The sequence below is a fragment of the Ahaetulla prasina genome, chromosome 14, assembly GCF_028640845.1.
Source record: "Ahaetulla prasina isolate Xishuangbanna chromosome 14, ASM2864084v1, whole genome shotgun sequence".
In the NCBI taxonomy this organism is placed as follows: Eukaryota; Metazoa; Chordata; class Lepidosauria; order Squamata; family Colubridae; genus Ahaetulla; species Ahaetulla prasina.
Window position 1 is genome coordinate 13539133 of NC_080552.1, and position 19986 is coordinate 13559118.

General features: G+C 44.2%; 1 protein-coding gene across 3 annotated transcripts in view; it reads left to right on the forward strand.

The window, feature by feature from the left end:
* The first annotated feature begins 2425 nt into the window (after positions 1-2425).
* NTN3 (netrin 3) overlaps positions 2426-19986 on the forward strand; it is a 149559-nt gene continuing 131998 nt past the window's right edge. The window contains exon 1 of one of the 3 annotated variants that reach the window (XM_058157491.1): positions 2426-2818. Coding sequence is in view for 1 of the 3 variants with exons in the window: in XM_058157490.1 (XP_058013473.1) it covers positions 2552-2818 (267 nt within the window). In the remaining 2 variants the exon portion in view is untranslated. Of the gene's footprint in view, positions 2819-7460; positions 7664-19986 lie in introns of those variants that run through there. The other 2 variants (XM_058157490.1, XM_058157492.1) reach the window with 2 other exon arrangements.

The following is a 19986-nucleotide window of genomic DNA, read 5'->3' on the forward strand; positions in this document are numbered from 1 at the left end:
CATGCATGTGCCGGCCAGCTGGTCTTTGGGTTTCTGGCACGCACATGCACATCAGCCAGCTGGTCTTTCCATGTGCCGGAGCACTGGAAACCCAAAGACCAGCTGGCCGGCGTGTGCATGCCTGTTTTTTGCCATTATCCAGGCCGTTTTCCGGCGCTCCAGCACCCGCGAAGACCAGCTGAGTGGCGTGCATGTGTGTGCCAGAAACAAAAAGAGCAGCTGGCAATGGCATGCGTGCCCAGAGAGAGGGCTCTGCGTGCCACCTCTGGCACGCGTGCCCTTGGTTCGCCATCATGGGTATATAGAGTCATCCCCTGCTTGAGCAGGGGGTTGGACTAGAAGACCTCCCAGGTCCCATCTGGCTCTCTGCTTCTAAATTCTAGCAAAGCAAGGTTCTCCCTGTTTCCATTAGGGGAGAGCTGGCCAACCCAAAAGGAAGCTCTTCAAGGGTCCCTGTTGGGCCATTTTTCTCTCCTTTGATCTCAGTTGGCCATTCTATAAAACTTGACCGAATTGCCATGGAGAAGGGAGATGAGGCCAGGACCTCAGTTTTATTTACTTTTATTTATTTATTTGTCAGTCATATATAAGATAACAGGTAAAAGTATAAACATCATTTGGAAACATGAAAAGAGTAAGTAAAAAGGAATATTAGGACAGGGACGGCACACAGGTACACTTATGCACGCCCCTTACAGACCTCTTAGGAATGGGGTGAGGTCAACAGTTTAAGCTTAAAGTTTTGGGGGTTTGGGGAAGAAACTACAGAGTCAGCTAGGGCATTCCAGGCATTGACCACTGTCACTGAAGTCGTATTTTCTGCAATCGGGTTTGGAGCGGTTTAGTCCATTCCTCGACTCTGCCACCAAGGGAAGAGGGAGTTTGAATCTATTATTTGCTCATGAATTGTTGTGGTTGAAGCTGAAGTAGTCATTTGACAGGTAAGACATTGTGGTAGGTAATTTTATGTACTATGCTTAGGTCAGACCGAAGACGGCGTAGTTCCAAGTTGTCTAAGCCCAACGTTCGGAGTCTGGTGGCCTAAGGTATTTTGCTCGGAGCAGAGGAGTGGAGGACTCTTCTTGTGAAATATCTCTGGACTGTTTCGATTGAATTAATGTCCAATATGCAGTGCGGGTTCCAGACAGATGAGCTGTATTCAAGGATTGGTCTAGCAAATGTTTTTGTATGCTCTGGTTAGTAGTACTAACTGCCAGCTAGTTAGTTCAAAAGAAGTCCCGGAAGAACGGACATCTCCATCAGTCCATTCCTCGACTCTGCCACCAAGGGAAGAGGGAGGCCAGAGGTCCCCCATCCCACCCACCCATTCTCCCTCACCCTCCCCTCCCCTCCCCACAAAGCAAGCTTCCCCCCCTCCTCCATCTCTACTACCTTGGCTGAGCCCCGCAGACGAACCTTCTGAAAACCCAGCCCCTCCTTTTTCAATTTCCTAAAAGCTTCCAGCAACCCAATGGCCTGTGAAGCTCCAATGGGGGTTGGAGGGGGGGGGGAGACGATGGCGAGGAAAGAACCAGAGAACTAATAATAAAAATTTCCTGCCTCCCCCCACCCACCCACCCTCCCTCTCTGCTTTTCCAGAAAGTCGGAGTTTTCAGCCCAAAAGCGGGAGAAAAACCCCTTCCTCCCCTCCTCACTTACCCCAAAACCGACTTTCCCTTCGGAAAAGGCGAGGTAGCTTCTATTTCCACCTCCCTTCTCCCCCTAACCAACCCCCCCCCAATTCTCCCATCCCAGTTAAGCCAGCTCGATTTGGAGGGGGTACGACCCAGCCTTTCTAACTTCCTTTTTGCGCTCTTCTAACTTCTATGCTCTTCCCTTTTTTCCTTTCCTTTCTTCCTCTTTGCTGGCACTTTCGGGACTTCTCTTTGTTGGGGGGCGGTGTGGCTGCGGCGAGTGGCAACCTAAGGACCCCCCCCTCCCCTTTGAAGAAAAAAAAAAACCACCCCAAAGCCAGGAAAAACAGAGAGAAGAGGAGGAGGAGAAGCGGCAGATCGCCCAGCTAAGGAGCGGAGAGCCCAGGCGCTTCCACGCGCAAACACTCAAAACGACCCATACAGCCCTTTGCAATGGGTGGGTGGGTGGTGGATTTAAAACCTCCTCTTCAAAATCTGCTTCTCATTTTCCGCGGGGAATTGACGTTCTCTCCCTCCCTCCCCCCCCCAAATCCCTCTGCCGTCTTATTTAAGCCTTGGATCTATATTGAATCTTCCTTCTGCCCCCCCCAGCCCCCACCACCAAGCCCAAGCCCCCCCAAACCTTTATCTTAAAAGCAAGCCAGTATCTTCTCTGTTGCTTTTTTCTTTCTTTCTCTCTCTCTCTCTCTCTCTCTCCCCGGTTTCTCCCCCCCCCACACTCTTTCCTTCCTCCTCCTTTTCCTCTGTTCGGTTCCTCCCAGTTCTTCACGCTGAGCCATTAGAGGTGGGGGGCACAGAGAGAGAGAGAGACGGATTGGGGAACCTCGGCCAACCGTGCCAGCCAGGGAGCCAAAAAAAGACGGGGGCGTCCCGTTTCGCAGCCACAGCAGCTGCAGATGTTTCGGCGTGGCTTTTTATTTGCTCGCCCTCGGAGAGGAGAGTTTCTCTCTCTTCTTCCCCCCCCCTCTTCTTTTTCCTCCTCCTTTCCTCCTGCCCGGCTTTGCAAGCCCCGCGTACCTAACGAGCAGCTGCGGGCTTTCCCCCCCCGCCCGACCCTCCCACTCCCCAAGTGCTCAAAAACTCCAGACTCGCTTCGGCTTGGGCAGAATCTGACGTTTACCCGGCGGGCGATCTTCTCCTTCCTACCTGCGCCCTTCCTCGCAGTAAGTGGGATCTGATTATTTCTCTCTCTCTCTCTTTTCCCGGGGAAACCCGGAGTGGGTCCCTTGGCAAAGTGGGGGGGGGCTCAGACGGGTACCCTCTGCCTCCCCCCCCCCACTCCAAGACACCCTCCCTCCTCCAGCACTTCCCAAATTTCTTTTGACACACTTTTTAAAGTCCCGTTTGCAGCCAAGCGGGAGGGATGGGGGAAAAAAATCCCACTTTCTGATCCCTTCTTATTAAAAAAAAAAAAGGAAATTCCACCTATTTATCCCTGCGGTTCCTTGTTTATAGATAAGCCGAAGAAAATATGACCGCGTCCTTGTTTATTAGGTGAAAGGCCTCCTTGGTTTATATTGTTAGTCTTACTTATAGACCAAATAGAAGACCTTATTATTACTATGGGTAACCTGGAAGGTCTTTTTTTAAATTTCTGGGTGGTTGTTTTTTTAAAAAAATGGGAAAATCCACCTATTGTTCCTGTTTTACAGGCAGATGGAAAAAAATCCCCGCTATGGTTATTACTGATTATTTATTTCTGTTTATAGACAAGTGGAAGATGGTGGGCGAGAAGGAGGGTTTGTCATGCAGGTAGACTGAAGCTGGCATTATGATCCACTTACCACCTCTTTCCCAAGGACCTGAAAGAGTTCTAATTATTTATTTATTTATTTATTTTTGTCACAACATCATATAAAGAGGATTATATAGTATATAAACACATATATGGATAAATATAAGGAGGTATAAGCATATATATAGGAAGAAGAAAAGAAAAACAATAGGATAGGAACGGTAGGCACGTTTGTGCGCTTATGCACGCCCCTTATGGTCCTCTTAGGAATGGGGTGAGGTCAATGGTAGAAAGTTTTTGGTTGAAGCTTTTAGGATTATGGGAAGAGACCACAGAGTCAGGTAAAGTATTCCAAGCACTGATGATTCTGTTACAGAAGTCATATTTTCTGCAATCTAGATTAAAGCGGTTAACATTAAGTTTAAATCTGTTGGTTGCTCTTGTATTGTTGCAATTAAAGCTGAAGTAGTCTTTAACAGGAAGGACATTACAATAGATGATTCTATGAGGATCAAAGGGACTTTATATAGGCAGTCCGTCCGTCAAAGGGAAATAAGCGTTTAATGGAGAGTTTTATTCTGCTCTCTTTCCATCCTTTTATTAAAACTCTCTTCCTTCTTTCTTTCTCTTCCTTTAGTTCCCCGTTTCATCCTTTCGCTGCTTCATCTCGTAGGTGGGGGGGGGGGAAGAACTTTATATAGGATGCAACCTGGGCTAGTTTTGAGGGGCCCTCAGAGGCTACTTGTGTGTGGGGAGCAACTGAATTGTAGAGCAAAATGGCAACTTTGTCTCCCAACATAATTGATTGATTGATTGATTGATTGGAAGGATCATTTATTTGATGTCCGGTTGGAAAAACAGTGTGACTGGTCACTGGTGGTGTTGGGTGATTGCGCTGTGCCAAGTTGTGGCAAAACTGCTCGGCACGGTTCTGAAACGAAATGCCGAAATTATAATGGCTTATAAAAAGAGGGGGGGGGAAACGATAAGTTTATGGCTCACAGGAGAATCACGTCCCGGCTGGCTCGCGACCAGAAATGTTTAAGAGTTGTGTGGGGCTGAGTGGGGGGGGGGGAGGATTTTTATAAGCATCTCAAAGGAGAGATTTTGCAGATGGTGTGCATATGTGCGCTTGCCCTGTCGCAGGCTGCGTCGCTGGCCACATGTGTGGCATTTCTATCGGAGATGCCAGATGCTCTGGAAAAAGGATGTGCTTTGGCTTTGCAACATCTGGAAGGAAGGCCTCTCTTGTCCCGAGTGATCAAATGCAAACATCTCCTTGGATTGTTACTCCTGGTGAGTTGGACTAGGGGATGCCCCCTTGTTGCAGACCAGGGGTCTCCAACCTTGGCAACTTTAAGCCTGGCGGACTTCAACTCCCAGAAAGCCCCAGCCAGCAAAGCTTAATTTTGCCTCCAGGTTTAATTTTGCCAAGGTTGGAAACCCCTGTTGTAGACCATTATAGCCATCGCTACTTCTTCCGTAAGATAGAGAGGTCAACACCAGATGAGGCTTCTCCTTGAGCTTGGCAAAGGTTCCTCACCCAGATCTCGTGGCTATTATCGTCTTGTTGGAGAGAGACTTGGGCATAGAGCATCTGGAACATCTGGGCCCGACACCAAGGATGTTCCTCCAAGCTGCTAGGCTTCCAAAGTGTTGAGTTGCCAACTTCTTAGGCTTTCATAGTGGCCGGGCTGCCTAACAGGTTGTTTTTCTCCACACATTTGCAGCCTACCAGACTGAGGAGAACAAGTGTCTCCAGCTGTAGAACCCAAGTCTTAATATTTGGAACAGAGTTCCTGTTTTTTTCAAGGGGCCCCTTTTGATCAGAAGCTTCCTGGTCTTCGTCCTCTTCTCAATATTGCTCAACTCTTTGGCCATTTCATTTTTCCAGTTCTTTTCCTGGAATACAGAGGCACGGGGTTGTTGTTGTTGTTCTTTATTGGCCAAGTTTGATTGGACACACAAGGAATTTGTCTTCGGTGCATAAGTTCTCAGTGTACATAAGGAGAATAAAATACATTCTTCAAGAATAAAAAGATACAACACTTAGTGATAGTCAAGGTTACTAATAAGCTATCAAATCGTACTAGGAAACAAATAAAAACAAATAAAAAGGGATAGAATAGAATAGAATTAATAGAATTGAATTAAGAATAGAATTGAATAGAATTAAGAATAGTATGGAATAGAATTAAGAATAGAATTGAATAGAATTAAGAATAGAATTGAAAAGAAATAGAATAGAATAGGATTAAGAATAGAATAGAAATAGAAATAAGAGTAGAGTAGAGTAGAGTAGAATAGAATAGAATAGAATAGAATAGAATAGAATAGAATAGAATAGAATAGAATAGAATAGAATAGAATAGAATACTTTATTGGCCAAGTGTGATGGGACACACAAGGAATTTGTCTCTGGTGCAGATGCTCTCAGTGTACATAAAGAGAAAAGATACGTTCATCAAGAATCATAAGGTACAACACTTAATGACAGTCATAGGGTACAAATAAGCGATCAAATCATACTAGAAAACAATCAATATCAATATAAATCGTAAGGATTCAAGCAACAAGTTACAGTCATGCAGTCCTAAGTGGGAGGAGATGAGTGGGAGGAACGATTAGAAGGCTAATAGTAAAAGTAATTTTAAGTGTATCTAGTTGTGTTTTCTTTAAATAATCCGAGAGATGCCTCACTCTCACTTTCCAGAATGGGTTAAGAAAGGTTTTCAAGAATTAGTCAGCCCAAAGCAGAGATTAGTAATTTAATAACGAAAGAAGACCAACAAAATAGAAATAGATACAGTTATATAGATATATAAGGATATATATCATAAGTAATAATCATATCGGACTGTACCTGATTTTAGATTAAAACATATAGAGGGATAAATGCAGTGGTGGGATTCAAGTCATTTAACAAAATGTTCTCTGTCCTAATGATTTCTTCCAACAACCAGTTTGGAAAACTGCTCAGAAAGTTAACAACCGGTTCTCCCGAAGTGGTGCGAACTGGCTGAATCCCACCACTGGATAAATGTATAGAGTGTTATGGTACAACTGTGAAAATAATGGTTATAGCTATGCCGTACAACATTATGTAATTAAAAGAGACTATAAGGTATGACTATGAGAATAATGGTTATACCAGGGGGTGAAATCCAGCAGGTTCTAACAGGTTCTGGAGAACCAGTAGCAGACATTTTGAGTAGTTCGGAGAACTGGCAAATATCACCTCTGGCTGGCCCCAGGAGTGAGGTGGGAATGGAGATTTTGCAGTATCCTTCCCCCAGGAGTGGGTAGAGAATGGGGATTTTGCAGCATCCTTCCCCTGGACTGGGTGGGAATGGAGATTTTGCAGTATCCTTCTCCCAGGAGTGGGGAGGGAATGGGGATTTTGCAGTATCCTTCCCCTGCCACGTCCACCAAGCCATGCCCACAGAACCGGTAGGGAAAAATTTTTGGATTTCACCCTTGGGTTATACCCAGGGTGTATAAATACTATCTATACTTAAAAAGGACTTGATACGGCCAGTACAGTGTCATTGCAAAACTGGAAATGTGATGTATAAATAAAGGAAAATGTGCAATAAAAGTATTTTTAAAAAAGGAAAAAAAAAAAAAGAACCAGTCAGTCCTGAAGGAAAGTAGCTTAAGATCCAGGCTGAACCGAAATGCTAAACCACAAGGCATTAGTTTTCCTAGACAAATTCATTTCCGAAGGGGAAAGGAGTAACGGACTAGTGTTTTGTTGACAAAACCAGGGATTTGCTGCTAACGGGCATCTGTCTTTTGTATCCAGATTATCCGTTGAAGTGGGCAGGTAGACACTGTTCTCTGCCAATGTGCCCGGAGGTGTGAGTGCGTGTGTGCAGCGGATGAGCATTAAGGTCCCATGGATGAGGTCATTCCACTTCAAAGGGATGCTACTTTTCATGGGCTTCCAGTTCTGCTCCTTTGGAGTTTTCTCCTGGCAGGAGTCTGCCTTCCTTCTTCCAAGCTTTCGTCTCGTCGCAAAAGAAGAAACGGGTCTGTTGTTCTCCACAGATCTTCTTAACTGATCTTTGCGAGATCCAAGAGAGGAATGAAAATAGAACATGGGATAATAAGAGTTGGACGGGACCTTGGAGGTCTTCTAGTCCAACCCCCTGCTCAAGCAGGAGACCTCGTCTATACCATTTCAGACAAATGGTTGGCCGGTCTCTTCTGGAAAGCCTCCAGTGTTGGAACACCCACAACTTCTGGAGGCGCGTTGTTCCGCTGATTACCGGTAATTGCTCTAATGTTCAGTAAAAGTTCTCCTTCATTCTAGGTCGTTCTAGAGAATACTGGTTATAATCAGGGTGCATAAAACGATGTATGCTTAAAAAGGACTGGATACAGCCAGTACACTGTCGTTGCAAAACTGGAAATGCGATGTATGACAAAGAAAAGTGTACAATAAAAATATTTATATAAAAAATAATAAACATAGAATAGGAAGGGATCTCAGAGGTCTTCTAGTCCAACCCCCTGCTTGAGCAGGATCCTACACCATTTTCAGATAAATGGTTGTCCAGTCTCTTTTTGAAAGCCTCCAGTGAGGGCACACCCACAACTTCTTCTTTTTTTAGTGAATTTAAAAAACAAACAAAAACAGTGGACTTTGCTCCACATCTCTGGTTTTTAACATCTATGTCAAATCTAATTTACTTTGTCCTACGTTCTCAGTTTATATATAGGTTTACATATCTCCCAATTCCATTTATATCAAGTATATACCATGTTATTACTACTATTACAACTCTATACATATTTAATATAACTATTCTACCCTCATAATTACAATATACAATATACATTGATATATACATTTCCAGACACTCTTTATCCCTACTTTCTGACATTCTTCCTCCTCTCAAACCAGTCACAAAATTTATTCCAGACCTCGTAATACCTTGATTCACATTTATCTTTAAGTTCTAGGGTAAGTCTATCCATCTCTGTGCAGTTGTAAATATTTATTTATTATGTCTTCTTCCGAGGGTACATCTTTGCACTTCCACTTTTGGGCAAATGTTAGTCTTGCCCAAAAGACTAGTCTTGAAGGCAAAACCTATTCCATTGGTTGATTGCTCTTTACTTCTAGGTTGCTTCTCTCCTTGGTTCGTTTCCATCCATTGCTTCTTGTCCTGCTTTCAGGTGCTTTGGTAAATAGTTTGACCCTTTCGTCTTTGTAGGATGCTAATTCATCAAGCTGAAATGGAGGGTCTTCGTTGAGAATTGCCAAGGAAGGTTATGGGTTCCCACTCCCAAATTTTACATAGTTGATGCTAGTGAGTATCAACTGTCCAAGACGTCAGACACACCTTCCCCAACCTCCTATTCCTACGTGAACAGGCTGGGAAGTAAACCTAGGATATTTTGCATAGAATAGAATAGAATAGAATAGAATAGAATAGAATAGAATAGAATAGAATAGAATAGAATAGTTTGAAGGGACCTTGGTAATCTTCTAGTCCAATCCCTTGCTTAGGCAGGAAACCGTACGCCACTTCAGACAAATGGTTATCCAACATCTTCCAAGTGGTGTAGGGTTTCCTGCCTAAGCAGGGGGTTGGACTAGAAGACCTCCAAGGTCCCTTCCAACTCTGTTATTCTAAATTCTAAAATTCCCTATTGCCTTCGCTTCTCAGAAGGTCGTGAAAGGGGAATATAACAAGAGAGTAACAGAGTTGGAAGGGACCTTGGAGGTCATCTACTCCAACCCCCTGCTCACGCGGGAGACCTATACTAGGGATTCGAACCGCCAAACTGCTGACCTTTCTGATCAACAAGCTCAGCGTCTTAGCCACTGAGCCACCTAGCCATAGGCTCACGTGACTCCGGGACATTGCAACCGTCATAAAATATGAACCAGTTGTCAAGTGCCTGAATTTTGATCACATGACCATGGGGTTGCTGCTATGGTTTCAAGTTTGAAAATGGTCATAAGTCTCTTTTCTCAACGCCGTTGTAACATAGAATGGTCACTAAATGAACAGTTGTAAGGAACAGTTGTTAAGTCAAGGGCTCCCTGTATATGTTGCCTTGACAGAAAACTTTTCTATTTCTATTTCTAAAACGTGAGAGGAACATGAATAAAAAGGATGGGGTTGCCGTCTTATAATGTGTGAGCTAAAGGAAGGCCGTGGCTCAGTGGCCAAGACTCTGAGCTTGTCGATCGAAAGGTTGGCTGTTCAGCAGTTCGAATCCCTAGTGCCGTGTAACAGGGTGACTTGTCCCAGCTTCTGCCAACCTAGCAGTTCGAAAGCATGTAAAAAAAAAAGCAAGTAGAAAAATAACGACCACCTTTGGTGGAAAGGTAACAGCATTTGGTGTTGAGTCATGCCGGCCACATGACCACGGAGACATCTTCGGACAGCGCTGGCTCTTCGGCTTTGAAACGGAGATGAGCACCGCCCCCTAGAGTCGGGAACGACTAGCACGTATGTGCGAGGGGAACTTTTACCTTTTAATGTGTGAGCTGAAGGACCTTTATAGGAGTCGCCTCCCTGGAGCTGATTCTTGTCGTGCCCTTATTTTATTTTTTCTCCTTCTCTCCCTTGCCCCTCCTTTCCTTTTTCTTTCTCCTGTCTTCTTTCCCTCTCTCTCTGTTTCTGTTCTCTCTTCTCCTCTTAACCGTTCTTTCCTGGTTTAATAGCATCTTTTCTCCTCAGAGGTAACAATGCCTCCTCCATTGCCCGCCATCTTGGGAGCATATCCCAAGTCCTTCTCTTTCTTCTTACAGGCTTCCTTCATCCATTGAACGGGACACTCAAGACATGTTTTCTGCTGTCCAGGACTCTCTTGGTTCAAACCTTTGGATTTTGGAGGAAAGGCTATTTCCTGCCCAAAGTTGTGGGACTGGTTATTTTCCCCCAAGGGCTGAGCAAAAAAAAAAATGATGTTTTACAAATCCTCCATCTATTTCGAAATGGTTGAAAAGGGGGATGTGAAGGAATAATGATAATTCCTTGGCAAACTAGGCCCAACTGTGTGTCAGCATCTCCGAGAAGATGTTGAGAAGGTGAACAAAAAGATGGAGCTTCTTTCCCAGCTGTCTTGACCTTTTTGACCCCATGTCCACTGACTCTCCAACAGCTGTCCAAATGTCTGGAGAACTGTAGGCCTTCAGGCAATTAGCTTGCTTTTTGTGAATTTCCATTCCTCATTCCCCCATAATTTTATAGATTATGGTTGGTTGCACAATCGGACAGATGTTTAGACTGGAGCTGACTTTTTTTTTTTATCTACCTATCAAGACTTTCCCAAGGACCTGGGATAGGCAAAGGTTGCTGCTTGTTAGTATTCAAGGTATTGTTGCAGAATATAAGCTGCTCCAAGTAAAACTGCCTTTTGCAATTGACTGATGCTGAGTTTGTCAATACTGAAGATTTCTTCTTCTTCTTCTTCTTCTTCTTCTTCTTCTTCTTCTTCTTCTTCTTCTTCTTCTTCTTCTTCTTCTTCTTCTTCTTCTCCTCCTCCTCCTCCTCCTCCTCCTCCTCCTCCTCCTCCTCCTCCTCCTCCTCCTCCTCCTCCTCCTCATCATCATCACAAAAAATGGGCAGGATAATGGCTAGTTGAGTTCATGCTGTTGACACTGGTTAGCTACCCTGATCAATTGTCCCTTGCAATGGTTTCTTGCGGTCCTGTCCTTCTCTTGAAGCTGAAACTGCTGATTAGTGTTGGAAGCTGAGCAGAAAAATGGCATCTTCTATTCCACACATACAGCTTGGCTCACCTTCTGAGCTACCTGTACTGGATTTATATGAGCTAGTTAGCAGGGTCTGCTGAGAAATTAGAGACACCTCTTACTTGCCTGCTGGTTCAGGTTTAGGGATCTGCTTTTCAGTTTTGCCAAGCTTCTTAGTCTAAAAATCTGCTAAGGTTGTACTCCTTTAAAAAAATGACTTTATTGTAATTAGAATCTTTATTCTGAGATGCAGTTAAGGGAAGGCGTGTGGGGGGGAGATATGGAGCTTGGAGGGGTCTTTCCCTGGATGAAGTGTTGAGTGAAGCAAAGTGGAGCCCTCAACCCCATATTTAAGATTCCTTACTGCAATTGGTGGTCTTCAAAAAGCTCAGCAAAGTCAGTTCTGGATAGGAGACCACAGGGAAATCCAGGGTTGTAGATTAAAGGAAATATTGGAGCAGATGCAGGGGTGAAATCCAGCAGGTTCTGACAGGTTCTGGAGAACCGGTAGCGGACATTTTGAGTAGTTCGGAGAACCGGCAAATACTGGCCCCAGAGTGGGGAGGGAATGGAGATTTTGCAATATCCTTCCCCCAGGAATGGGGAGGGAATGGAGATTTTGCAATATCTTTCCCCTGGAATGGGGTGGGAATGGAGATTTTGCAATATCCTTCCCCCAAGAGTGGGGTGGGGAATGGAGATTTTGCAGTATCTTTCCCCTGGAATGGGGTGGGAATGGAGATTTTGCAATATCCTTCCCCCAGGAGTGGGGTGGGAATGGAGATTTTGCAGTATCCTTCCCCTGGAATGGGGTGGGAATGGAGATTTTGAAATATCCTTCCCCCAGGAGTGGATCTCCAGGAATGGAGATTTTGCAGTATCCTTCCCCTGCCACGCCCACCAGGCCACACCTACCAAGCCACGCCCACAGAACCGGTAGTAAAATAATTTGGATTTCACCACTGAGTAGATGGGTGGAATAATGTTTTTTCATAACGGCAACCCCTTCTGTATCCATGCGCAGAAAATGTCGCAGGCCTGTCATCGAAGCCCCCAGAAACTGAGGGGTTTTTTTGAAGTGGGATTTTTACTTGGGAATTCACAAGTGGAGATTCTAAAGATTTATCTTTTAGAGCAACACATTGCAAACTTTTCCTGCTGGCTTAAAATGATTTTTGGATGATTTTTTTCCCCCGACACTTTTGCAGACACTAAGAGTCCTGATCGCTGGAAAAAAGTTGGCTTAAAAGATATATATCTCTCTCTTTCTCCCTCCCTCCCTCCCTGTCTGGGAATTTCTTTTTTAAAAATGCCACAATCATAAATCCGGATATACTTCCTTATATCCTGCTCACCTAGGACACAGAATCAGCCTGCATTTTAGGGATGAGTCATTGGCCCGATCAGCGAACAATAAAACAATACTGACTAAGAAGCAGAAAACATCAAATAATCCCTGAGAAGAAGGAAAAAGACAAATTCACCTCAGCTTTCATTCACAGAATTTTCGTCCCCACCTTGCAAATCTGTTCAGAATATTCCCATCCTCGTTTGGATAGTTGTTGATCTAAAAGGCAAATTTCTTTAATATTATCGGTTTTTTATTGTTATACAAGGTATTATAAAATACAAAATCAAATAAGAGGAAGGGAAGGGGAAAGGAAAGTGAGGACGGATAGGGAAAGAAAAAGAAACATCGACTTCCAACTCTCTCTGTTACAGTAGAATAAGGCATTCACAATAAACCACAACCTTTTATTTTACCATACAGTAGTGGCCAAAAATGTGGAACCCTTTTGGGAAAAGTGTATTTTCTAAAACTAGCTAATAACACCACTTTTTTTGTTTTTTGGATTAGTACCATAACATTATATATCAATGGAAAGATAATTTAATCAAGAACGTAATGCAATAGCTTTTAGGAAGGATTTGCTATTAGAATAGCAGTCACAGTATAAAGAAGAAAAGTGAAATGCATAGAAAACACACAAGATACACAAAAACTATCACCATAAAAAACCCGAGATCTACAAAAATGATCACCATGTCAGTTACTTCTTAGTTGGGTAACCTTTAGCATGAATTCTGGACTTACAACCTCTTCCCATGGAGTGAACCAAGTCTTTTAGTTCTGCAGCTGTTCTAATGTGAAATCAAGATTGAAGGATTGTTTCTATTAACTGGGTTTTATTGCTGGGTCGCTTCTGACTAACAAGTTTCTTTAGTCGGCTCCATCGATTTTCAATTGGGTGGAATAGGATTATCTTGGAACTCCAAAAAAAAGAAGAAAGTGTTATTAGCCATCAAACCTCAAAAATACACTTTTCCCAAAAGGTTTGCACAATTTTGGCCACTACCGTAATAGTATGAACCAGTCATTTCTATAAAGCTCTATCAATCTAATCTGTAAAAACCCCAAATCAAAGTTTCATTCTTTTCCACATCAAGCACGAAGTTCAGAAGTGGTTTCCCCATGGAAACAGAAGTACTAAAAGGGCAGATTTCTTGATAATATGCTGGCTTGTTCCCACCCAAAAATAAAAATAAAAAAATGGGAGTTTTTTTTAGATGTCTCAATAGTTCTTACCTTTTAGAAAAGGACCGCAGCAAATTTTGAGCAAGTAACCAGATCCTGCATATTTGCATTCTTTAAGTTTTAAAAGAGCTAGTTCTCCACTTACAACTACCATAGGGACCGGAATTTCTATAACTAAGCGAGTTTCACTTGATTTTATGACCGTTTTGCCCTGGTTGTTAAGTGAATTATATGGTTGTTAAGCAAATCCGCCTTGCTTGCTGGAAAGGTGGAAAGGTTACAAATGATGAACACACACACACACACACACACACACACACACACACACACACACACACACACAGAGGGACACCTGCAATCATTGTAAATACATGCTGGTTTCCAAGCACCCAAATTTTGATCATGTGACCATAGGGATGATATGATGTCATAAGTTTGATCTAGTGGCTAGGGCACCAGGCTAGAAACTGGAGGCTGTGAATTCTAGTCCTGCCTTAGGCATGAAATGTGGGTGGGTGACTTTGGGCCAACCAACAGGAGATGGTGAGTTCTTGTCTTGCCTTAGGCATGAAAGCTGGCTAGATGACTTTAGGCCATTCACCAGTAGACTGGGAGTTCTAGTTCCATTTTATGCATGAAAGCTGGCTGAATGACTTTAGGCTGATCACCAGGAGACTGGGAGTTCTAGTTCCATTTTAGGCATAAAAGCCAGCTGGGTGACTTCGCGCCAATCACCAGGAGACTGTAAGTTCTAGTCCTGCCTTAAGCATGAAAGCCAGCTGGGTGACTTTGGGCCAATCACCAGGAGACTGGGAGTTCTAGTTCCATTTTAGGCATGAAAGCCGGCTGGGTGACTTCAGGCCAATCACCAGGAGACTGGAAGTTCTATTCCATCTTAGGCATGAAAGCCGGTTGGGTGACTTTGGGCCAGGCCTTCTCTTTCATCCCAACCCACCTCACAGGGTGGTGGTGGTTATGGGGAAAACAAGAGGAGGAAGGTGTGCTGGATATGTTTGACTCGTTTGAGCTATTTGTAAAACTAATAAAGGTGGGATACAAATGAAGTGTGAACACCAGCCATAAAATAACCTTTTTTGGGTACTTTTGTAACTTCGCACAGTCGCCAAAGGTTGTAAGTCAAGGACTACCTGCTAATGGTTGACGAAGTATGAATATTACTACATCCGCGTGAACACGACCTAAGCTGCATTCCATTTCCATTTCTCCTCTCCTGTGTCTCCTCCCGCCCTGCCTGCCTTGCCCAGTTTTTAAGTTAAGACAATTGGATCGGTGTACACCGGTTCCACTTGGCAATCGGCAACGATTTGCCAACTTTGCAATGCCAGCTAAAAAAAATCTCTTTCAAGTTTGCGAACGTCTAAGCTTGCTTTGCGAGTTCTCTGGCTCCATATGACATTCTTGGTGGGTGTTCGGGCCAAACGTAAAAAAACACACACCAAAAAAAAAAAAAACCCCACCAACTTTGCATTTCAGGACAGAGGCAAAAATCTGCTGGGATCAGCCCACGACTGGGATCCATCAGGTTGTTGTTGTTGTTGTTGTTGTTGTTGCTTTTTAAAAAAAGGACACATCTCGGTTTTTAAAGAGTGTTAGAGGTCCAGTGTGACAGGCAGCCTTCTTTGGAGAAAACAGATGGCACCCTTCCAAGCTGGGATTGGGACAACAGAAGCTGTGCTAAACAGCGAAACCCACACACACAGCCTCCCCATGTGGGATTCGGAGCAGGGATAATCAAGCTCCCTGCATAGCCGGGGCCCTTTCTGAAAGAACACGTGAGGCAGCCGAACAATGCAGCAGGAATGTGTGAAGGGGTTTAGGATAACTAGGGCCGGGATTAAAGTCTTGCAAAGCAGCGAAGCTGGATGCTATTAAGCATCGCAAAAAAGGCTTATGGCGGGTTGCATCGCAGAACAGCTTTCTTCCTCTTCAGGTTCGCTGCGAAGGCAGCAGCTCGCTCTGCAGACTAGCTGAATTCGGACGCTCCATCTTGAGAAAGAGACATCTCGAGCCCGACAGGACCTTGTCTAAAGCACTAGTTCCCCCAACCATTTCGGCTTTGGGGACCAGCGGGGGTGGGGGTGGGTGGGTGGGGGACAGGGGTGAAGAGGGGACGGTTCTGTGTGTGCACAGCGGGCAAGCATGCCCGCACGCACAGCTTCCGTTTGTGCCAGCCGCTCGTGCAAATGGAGCACGCGCGCACGCCCTCGCCCACTGCTTGCACGAGTGGGGATGTGCGCGATTGCATGCTCACCCACCACGTCTGTGGCCTGGTAACGAAAGGCTCAAGGCTCGGTAGTGGGCTGCAGCCTTGGGGTGGGGGGTTGGGGACCCGTGGTCTACATATAGAAAATGACGGAGGCAGGGACATTTGCTCCTTGATCTTTTTAATGAAAAGTTTGGGAAGATTGTTCTGGGTTTATGATGGTACATGATTGAGATCAAATATGAGTCAGCAGTATTGCAGCAACTGCCAAAAAAGCCAACGCAGTTTTAGGCTGCATCAACAGAGGGATGGAGTCAAGATCACGTGAAGTGTTAATACCACTTTATAAGGCCTTGATAAGGTCACTCTTGGAATGCTGCATTAAGTTTTGGTCGCCACGATGTAAAAAAGATGTTGAGACTCTAGAAAGAGTGCAGAGAAGGGCAACAAAGAGGATTAGAAGACTGGAGGCTAAAACATATGAAGAACATTTGCAGGAACTGGGTATGTCTAATTTAATGAAAAGAAGGACTAGGGGAGACATGATAGTAGTCTATTCCAGGGGCTGCCACAAAGAAGAGGGAGTCAAGCTATTCTCCAAAACACCTGAGGGTAGAACAAGAAGCAATGGATGGAAACTCATCAAGGAGAGAAGCAACTTAGAACTAAGGAGAAATTTCCCGACAGTTAGAACTATTAATCAGTGGAACTACCTGCCTCCAGAAGTTGTGAATGCTCCAACCCTGGAACTTTTTAAGAAGAGACTGGACAATCATTTGTCTGAACTGGTGTAGGGTTTCCTACCTGAGCAGGTGGTTGGACTAGAAGACCTCTAAGGTCCTTTCCAACTCTGTTATTCTATTCTATTCTAACTGTGGAGTCTGAGCTTGGTGGGTTTCTTGCAGACCTTTCATTACCAAATTAGGTAACATCATCAGTGCTTGAAGGGAGTGTGGTTTGCTTTCTATTTATCTACAATGGTTTTCCCTACCAGTGTTGGTGGAAGAGAGCCAACCCACTCTCTTCTAATACTGATGATATTACCTAGTTTGGTAATAAACTATCTACAAGGAAGCTACCGAGCTCAGAAAGCACCAAGGACCCAGTGGTGGTATTCAGCCGGTTCTATCCAGTTTGGGCGAACCAGTAGCAGTGGCTACGGGAGGCTCCACCCACCCACCTGGACGTCATCACGTCCCGTTTTTGATTTCCTGCACATGTGCGGAGGTCCCATTTGAAAATGTGACGCTCGCCTGTCCAGTTTCTGATTCTGGACCAAAATTCTTTCACCTTAGGGCATGTCCACCATAGGTGAGTGTATGTTCCAGGAGTTTTTTTTTTTTACATTTCCAGCAGTTTGGCGAATTATTAGGAAACATTTTAGCTAGCCGTACTGGTGTAAAATGCCATCTGTGAAACATTTTTAACTGGTTTTCCTTGTCAGCCGTGGATAATGTCAATTTAATATTTATTTCCCCTAATTTTTCCCATTTCTCCAGTTCTACGTTGTAGCCAACATTTTAAATGAAACTACATGTAAAGGGAGGATAAAGTCAATTATAGTAAAAAAGAAGGGAAAAAGGTTAAAAAATAAAAAATTATATAAAAAAGAAGAAGGGAAAAAGGGAATGTATAAAGTAGAAAGCTGAAGGAACGAAACCGTCATGTAAAAAGAAAACACAGACTATGTTTTTATGTTATGTATGTTTGTGTTGTGTTGTGTCTTGTAATAAGACCAATAAAAACTTAAAATTTAAAAAAAGAGAGAGAGAGAGAAGGTGACCCTCGCTCACATTTGTGAACCGGTGGCGAAGGTAGGTGAATACCACCTCTGAAAAGACACCTCCTTTCTAGTCTACAATTTCTCAACCAGCAGGAGGATTAAGTAGTCTTCGGACAACAAGCAAGGGCTAACCCACGTGCTAATTCCCTTTGCTAACCTTGAGTAACCAATTCTGCGTCCATGCACTTCAACCAACACAGTGTGCAACGTGACAAAACAAGAACAATTGATGCAGGCACCGAAGGAGGACGAACCATTGTGGAGCGCAGATAAATCATATCTCCAGGTGCCATAGATAAGAGGTGGTTTTGGCCTAGGAAACCAGTGAGTCAGTTGGGCCCCTAGATTCATGACAGCAGCTGCGGTTTGCGTGGGTTGAGGAGGGTGTTGAGTTTATGCATGCCTGAGCCATCCTGTGGCAGAAATAGGGAGCCAAAGAACATGCGTGGTGATTCAGCCAGGAGCTGGGAGGAGAAATGGGATCCATCACCGGATTCATTTCAGGATAAACAGCTTGGAGTTCCTTCTAACGTCCTCCCATTGCATGTGGAAATGCAGAAGGTCCATCTTCTCAATTCCCTCCCTCTACGAGATGCTAATGTTCCTCTTGCTCTGTAGGACAGCAGGGGTGGGTGGGTTGTGTGCTCTAAAGTCAATCCCAAAAGTGCTTTTTTCAAGAGGAAACTGGATTTCCTTTTCCTTTTCCTTTCCTTTCCTTTCCTTTCCTTTCCTTTTTCCTTTCCTCTCCTTTCCATTTTTCCTTTCCTTTCCTTCTCTCTTCCTTTCCTTTCCTTTCTCTTTCCTTTTTCCCTTTCCTTTCCTTTCCTTTTTCCTTTCCTTTCCTCTCCTTTCCATTTTTCCTTTCCTTTCCTTCTCTCTTCCTTTCCTTTCCTTTCTCTTTCCTTTTTCCCTTTCCTTTCCTTTCCTTTCCTTTCTCTTTCCTTTTTCCCTTTCCTTTCCTTTCCTTTCCTTTCCTTTCCCTTCCCTCTCCTCTCCTCTCCTCTCCTCTCCCCTGGGTTTCTGGCAAAAAAAGTCACAAATCGCAGTCATATGAGTGCGAGATGCTGCAAACAGCCCTACATATGGGCCAGTTGCCGAGTTCCCCAAATGCAGTTTTGTGATCGCAGACCAATGGAGATTCTTGTCTTTTTAGAAGAGAGCTAGACGGGACCTTGGAGGTCTTCTAGTCCAACCCCCTGCTGGAGACCCTGTACATTTTGAGACCAGTGACACTCCGGTCTCCTCTTTTAAAACCGCCTGTGATGAAGCACCCACAACTTCTGAAGGCAAGCTGTTCCGCTGGTTAATTGTTCCCAAAGAGATAATTAGTAAGATCATTAGGAATAAGAGATCGTTATTAGTAAGAAGAGATTTATCTCTCCAGCTCTTTTCTTCGGACAGCTAAAATGGACAACTGACCATTTTAGCTGGACTTCCAAGGATTCGAATGAAACTTGTTGAATTCCGTACAAGCCTAGGTTTGCCTGGGGATAAATTTAACCCACTTAAAGCTAGTTAACTAGGTCAGTTAATCCCCTTTTGATGTTCCTACAACACACTCAACTTCCTATTGTTCCCAGCTACGGGAACAGGACTTACATGTCTGCTATTAGTTTGCGTCTCATTCTGGTGCCATTGCATGCAAATGCCATCCACATTTGGTATAACGCTGTCTATCCAGACTGGCGACAGCTCTACCGTGTTTGAATTGGGGTATGTTTCGCAGTTGCCCAAGACTGATTTCTCGAAAGGGCTCTGATCCAGGAAGCCTTTGTGCCAAGGAAGCATCCCACTGCGGATGTTTAACCCATCTGAGCCAATTTCTCCTGCCCGTTTGACTCGGCCATTTTGGCTTTCGTTATTGGTCAGTTTGATGCGTGTTTAGCCCAAGGGCACATGGACTGATTTATCTCTATCCAGGAGTAAATTCTGTTCTTGGCACATCCTGTTTATTGAATGAAGGCCAAGGTGTTTCATAGCTGGCATTGGGCTCAAGACGAAAGCAGCCAGATCAAAGTAGGATTTCAGGAAAGAAAGAAAGAAAGAAAGAAAGAAAGAAAGAAAGAAAGAAAGAAAGAAAGAAAGAAAGAGAGAGAGAGAGAGAGGGAGGGAGGGAGGGAGGGAGGGAGGGAGGGAAGGAAGGAAGGAAGGAAGGAAGGAAGGAAGGAAGGAAGGAAGGAAGGAAGGAAGGAAGGAAGGAGAGAGAGAAAAGAGAAAGAAAGAAAGAGAAGGAAAGAAAGAGAAAGAAAGAAAGAAAAGAGAGAGAGAGAGAAAGAAAAAACAAGAAAGAGAGAGAGAGAGAAGGAAGGAAAGAAAGAAAAATAGAGAGAGAGAGA